General features: G+C 47.2%; 1 protein-coding gene across 1 annotated transcript in view; it reads left to right on the plus strand.

Moving 5' to 3' along the window:
* Nucleotides 1-1,507: 1,507 nt before the first annotated feature.
* Nucleotides 1,508-6,517, plus strand: part of pappab (pregnancy-associated plasma protein A, pappalysin 1b) — a 166,893-nt gene continuing 161,883 nt past the window's right edge. The window contains exon 1 of the mRNA XM_076270144.1: nt 1,508-1,901. Coding sequence (XP_076126259.1) covers nt 1,508-1,901 — 394 coding nt within the window. The remainder of the gene's footprint in view (nt 1,902-6,517) is intronic.

The following is a 6,517-nucleotide window of genomic DNA, read 5'->3' on the forward strand; positions in this document are numbered from 1 at the left end:
GCTGGACTCTGCTGGACTCTGCTGGGCTCTCCTGGACTCTGCTGGACTCTGCTGGACTCTGCTGGGCTCTCCTGGACTCTCCTGGGCTCTCCTCCTGGACTCTCCTGGGCTCTCCTCCTGACCTGGAGCAGTGATCAGAAAGGATCTGAAAGGAGCACAACTGCAGCAACCAGCTCAACTCATCAGAACCGGACCACTGGACTCTTACTGAAGATCTATCAGAGCATCAGTCTCCATGCATCAGAACCAGACCACTGGACTCTCACTGAAGATCTATGCCCATGGGGAAGTGCTGTAAAGGGCATCAGTCTCCATGTGTGTGTGTGGAAGCTGATGATGACTGGCTTTCTACGTCACCAAACCTCTAAACAGCTGCACTCCTTTAAACAGAGGCATACATGCCACTGGTGCTTCTGTTCAGGATGTTACTGACCAGACTGCAACTAGCAGAACATCACAGAGACACTTGTCCCTGTCTGGACACACACTTTGAGTCACCTGTGCATTCTGGACCTCACACACTAGTTCAGTTTTTCCTACGGGACATATTGGACCTCAGGCTACAGGACAAGAGTCTGTGAACTCGGTGACTCACCTCTGTGTATCACGCCTCTAGTGTCAGAAAAGTTATTCCGCATGTAGCCACTAGAGGGACCCCGGAGCAGCTGCGTGGAACCCATCATAGCTCTGCACAAAAACAGTAAAAGCAAAAACAGCGGTAACGGTTTACCTGTGCCCTCCCGTTATCAGCCTCGAGCCAGGACAAACTGGGACAACACTCCACGCTATTTCTGAGGGGATGTTCTCCAATAAACGGCAAAGCTCAGTGACAAAATAAAGATAAAAGATTCTCGAAACGGTCTTAACCTTAATTTGGCATTAGGGTATATTTTCTTGTCTTTTATTTTTGAGAATTAGTTGTTTCAAATTGAGTTGTGAAAATAATTGTAAAACAATATGGCGAATCGCATTGCTTCTTGAAATAAAAATGTGTCTTCCTTAAGGCGCCAGGCCACATATCTTGCTTTGCATTCTATTCTCAGGGGGCGTTTGGTATGTCAGCCAAAAGTGTGGCATATAAGACATAGGCCTACGCGTATGTTGTTAAGTATATTTACAGCGGGTTAAGGAAGAGCCGGCTGGCAAATGATTTTGACCTCTCCACATTGATTGATTGCTTACTTAGTCATCCCTCTACTTTAATGGAATCCATTCAATTGAGAAGGTGGAGCACTTGGATGAATTAACATATTCCGTTCCCCCCTCAATCGGAGCTGAAGTGTCTTTGAAAGGGGCAAGGAAGGGGGTCGTGGCTTAACATTATAAAGGAAAAAATAACGCCGCATCGCTTCTTGCTTGGTGTAGAATCCGCGTCTTCACGAGCTTTTGTACAAACCTGGATACTGTGGAAGACACTGCGCGTGACTTTTGGCTTTTGCTTTTGTAGCTAATTGAATCCCCCTTTGCAGCCTTGCAGTTTACATGTTTTCCGTCTGTTCACTTGAAAATGAAACTTTTGCCATTTTGCTCCTGGCTCCCGTGCCTTCTCATTTGCATCATGTGCTTGGGATATGCGTGCGGGACCAAGAGGCGAGATGGGAGAGCCAGCAGGGACTTGGTGCGCATTAGGGAAGCCACTGCTACCTCCTCTGGAGCCTGTGCCACTCGCTTGCCGCGGGGCAAACGCTCCTTGCCCGGGATGAATCGGCGCTCTCCTCGCCGGTACCCCCGGTCCTCTCATGCGGAGAAGAGCCCACCCGGGCGCCTGAAGGCTGTTTACTTTGCCGGCAGAAGTGATCAGCTGCGTCTGAAGCCCAGCGTGGAGGTGCCGAGGGGGAATTTCACTCTGGAAATGTGGATCAAACCCGAGGGTGGACAACGGTCGCCAGCTGTAATCGCAGGTCAGATTTAATTTGATTGCTGAGTGAAATGTTTGTGCAAATGGACAATTAAGTTCGCAAAGTTTACAGTAACACTTGATGACTTGATATTCTTTTGTTTATTGCACAATAACGCCTTGTATTTCAAAACTGTATCTTTGAACAAGTAGCCTATGAGGCGATCAATTAATTTAGAGAAAGACCATTCGAGGTTAGGGAATTCAGCAGATGCGTCGTAAAAGGCATATTCTTTTCGAGCTCAATTCGTCCAGACACCAAGAGATGCCAACTTTATTATCAGAGCGAATGGAGGCTGGAGCAGGCTACAGAACTGAAACTCGCGCAACTGCAGGCTCCATCGATACGTAACGGTCTGGAATTTTGTCGTTATTTAACATTGAGCACCCCTATAAAGAAAGTTGATGCCCGCATTCTCCTTGACGTGCACACAGTGATGTTCAGACGGAGTCTATGGTAGGCTATGTCCGCATAGCTGTGTGACAAAAGGTAATAAGCCTATCAGTATTTTTGTATGAGATACAAATATAACAGTCATGCCAATATGCTGTGCATGCACAGGTATGATTTCTCATAGTAAGTTCTGCATGTTCTTGTTTATTATCTGAATTTACGATGAATAACCCCGCTGAAATGTTCGGGGCTGCTTCGGCGTTCTCACAATAATATCTCCACTCCCCCGACTCTTTAGCTCTTAGTATGACGTCAGTTAGTTACTCAGAGTCAGCGCTGCCGGGGAGCCATGGGACCGGTTAGAGTTGGACCACTGAACGTACCTGATGTCAAATATGTTGCCCACATTGGCAGACCATAAGCGTTGCACTGATCGTAAACTTTAAACTAACAAATGTAGTAGATTGTGTTCATTTTTTTTCAGCAACAAAACGCCATCTCATTGGTGTCTAATCTGTTGGTTAGTTACAGCACCGATCCCCAACTAAAAACAGAATCGATATATTTCAGGGATGTCCAAGATGAAACATATCGGGCGTCCGACGAATTGCTATGAACCCAAATTGCGCATCAATAGTACATCTCGTGAATGTAGCCAAAGGGGAAAAAAACTGCGGTCACCATACAGACCTACAGCATGTGAGAGTGGGTCGTCTAGAGAACTTGTGAATGAGAACGAAGCCATAAACTGTAAAGGAGAATGGAGTAAGTGGGCGGGTTGTTTTGCTGTTTTTTTTTTAATCTCTCGGAGTGAAATGTATTTGACTCTTTCCTTCCATGCCCCCGTCTGCCAACAGAGAGCGTAATCCTCATTTCGTGCGCTCGTGTGCAGTTTTCCTCCGGATCCTCGTGTCACCTCTCGGCTCGTGCGCCGTGCAGGACAAGAGAGGAGGATGACTTCACGTCAAGGTCAGATTACACAGGCCTACAGTTCTAGGGAGGAACGCTGATGTGTTATCGGTGACGTCCTTACCCGTCAAAGAAAGCCTAACATGTGCAGTAGGAGAAAGTGTTTTCCGGTGGTATTTTCAAAGTTGTGCTGTTGGCAATCACCAACACGAACCTGAATTTACATTAAAAAAGGCCTGCCTATAGTTTATATGCAGAATATATGATAAATAAATAGTCAAAACATGTGTTTTAACCTGTCAAAGCAGAGAGAAATCGGAGAAACACGATTTAAAATGAAGTCAATCTGTTAACTAAACTATTCCACGTTTAATCCATTTGTCTTTGCGTTAAACTGCTGTTAGGTTAGATGCCGTCAGTAAACATGGCGCCTGCTGTATGTCTGCGCATGACTCTGTCAGGCATCATCAGTACTCTGTTTTCAAACAAAGAGCATCGCATTCATCTCACGAGCCTTTCATTGAGATTATTTGGATGGAAAGTGTATCCAAACGTGTAAAACAATATTTGGTACAAATAGGTCATATAGGCCTGTAGCTCGGAGGTCATATAGGCCTGTAGCTCGGAGGTCATATAGGCCTGTAGCTCAGAGGTCATATAGGTCATATAGGCCTGTAGCTCGGAGGTCATATAGGCCTGTAGCTCAGAGGATGGTGGATGAAAACGCTGATGATCTCATGGCAGTTGTTCAGGAGATAGGCTACAGTGTGCAGAGAAATGTGTGTGTGTCAGTGTGTAGGTTCCAGGGAGGTGTGTGTGTGTGTGTGTGTGCGCATGGCGTCAGCATGGGGTCAGTGGCCCTTGTTTTGCTCCTCTTTGCTCCCCTGGAAACACACAAGATGGGAACAGGCATCACCCTCAATACTACTCCTCCCTCAATACTACTCACCCCTCAATACTAACCTCACCCCACCCTCAATACTACTCCACCCTCAATACTAACCTCACCCCACCCTGAATACTACTCCACCCTCAATACTACTCCACCCTCAATACTACTCCTCCCTCAATACTACTCCACCCTCAATACTACTCCTCCATCAATACTACTCACCCCTCAATACTACTCACCCCTCAATACTACTCACCCCTCAATACTAACCTCACCCCACCCTGAATACTACTCCACCCTCAATACTACTCACCCCTCAATACTACTCACCCCTCAATACTACTCCACCCTCAATACTAACCTCACCCCACCCTCAATACTACTCCACCCTCAATAATACCCCTCAATACTACTCCACCCTCAATACTAACCTCACCCCACCCTCAATACTACTCCACCCTCAATACTACCCCACCCTCAATACTACTCCACCCTCAATACTAACCTCACCCCACCCTCAATACTACTCCACCCTCAATACTAACCTCACCCCACCCTCAATACTACTCCACCCTCAATACTACTCACCCCTAAATACTAGTCACCCCTCAATACTATCCTTACCCCTCAATACTACACCACCCTCAATACTACATCACCCTTAATACTACTCCACCCACAATACTACTCCACCCTCAATACTACCCCACCCTTAATACTACTCCACCCACAATACCACTCCACCCTCAATACTACTCCACCCTCAATACTAACCTCACCCCACCCTCAATACTACTCCACCCTCAATACTACCCCACCCTCAATACTAACCTCACCCTTAATACTACTCCACCCTCAATACTACTCCACCCTCAATACTACCCCACCCTCAATACTAACCTCACCCCACCCTCAATACTACCCCACCCTCAATACTACTCATAGTATGGGAACAGGGCTCACCCCACCATCAATACTACCCCACCCTTAATACCTCTCCATCCTCAATACTACTCCACCCTCAATACTAACCTCACCCTCAATTCTAACGCCACCCTCAATACTACTCCACCCTCAATACTAACCTCACCCCACCCTCAATACTACCCCACCCTCAATACTATCCTCACCCCACCCTCAATACTACCCCACCCTCAATACTACCCTCACCCCACCCTCAATACTACCCTCACCCCACCCTCAATACTAACCCCACCCTCAATACTACCCCACCCTTAATACTACTCCACCCTCAATACTACCCCCACCCTCAATACTACTCCACCCTCAATACTACTCATGGGAACAGGGCTCACCCCACCCTTAATACTACCCCACCCTTAATACTACTCCACCCTCAATACTAACCCCACCCTCAATACTACTCCACCCTCAATACTACTCATGGGAACAGGCCTCACCCCACCCTCAATACTACTCATGGCATGGTACCAGAAAACAAGAAGAGGCTGCACTTAGCATAAAGTGATTCCGTTATTGGAATGCCTCATGCAGATGCATCTCAATATAGCCCTCTTCATCAATATAGCCTTCTTCATCAATATAGCCCTCTTCATCAATGTGACGTTCCAATAAAATAATGACTTTAGAACTAAGTGTGGCCTTCTCTTGTTCCCTTACCCTGTGGTTCCCTGCCCTTCTCTTGTTCTCTTACCCTGTGGTTCCCTGCCCTTCTCTTGTTCTCTTACCCTGCGGTTCCCTGTCCTTCTCTTGTTCTCTTACCCTGCGGTTCCCTGCTCTTCTCTTGTTCTCTTACCCTGCGGTTCCCTGCCCTTCTCTTGTTCTCTTACCCTGCGGTTCCCTGTCGTTCTCTTGTTCTCTTACCCTGCGGTTCCCTGCCATGGTCCATGGCGCTGAAGGACCTCAGTGAGCTGAGCAGTGGAGTGTCCAGCAGCAGCGTTAAATACAGTACGCTGGCCTGTTAATGCAGTAATGCAGTACGCTGGCCTGTTAATGCAGTACGCTGGCCTGTTAATGCAATACGCTGGCCTGTTAATGCAATAATGCAGTACGCTGGCCTGTTAATGCAGTAATGCAGTACGCTGGCCTGTTAATGCAGTATGCTGGCCTGTTAATACAGTAATGCAGTACGCTGGCCTGTTAATGCAGTAATGCAGTACGCTGGCCTGTTAATGCAGTACGCTGGCCTGTTACAGTAATGTAGTACGCTGGCCTGTTAATGCAGTAATGCAGTACGCTGGCCTGTTAATGCAGTAATGCAGTACGCTGGCCTGTTAATGCAGTACGCTGGCCTGTTACAGTAATGTAGTACGCTGGCCTGTTAATGCAGTAATGCAGTACGCTGGCCTGTTAATGCAGTAATGCAGTACGCTGGCCTGTTAATGCAGTACGCTGGCCTGTTAATGCAGTACGCTGGCCTGTTAATGCAGTACACTGGCCTGTT

Source organism: Alosa pseudoharengus, unplaced genomic scaffold (genome assembly GCF_046254945.1).
Source record: "Alosa pseudoharengus isolate Yale_2024_CS ecotype anadromous, Long Island Sound unplaced genomic scaffold, YU_APseudo_1.1 YU_APseudo_1.1_scf_6, whole genome shotgun sequence".
Taxonomy (NCBI): domain Eukaryota; kingdom Metazoa; phylum Chordata; class Actinopteri; order Clupeiformes; family Clupeidae; genus Alosa; species Alosa pseudoharengus.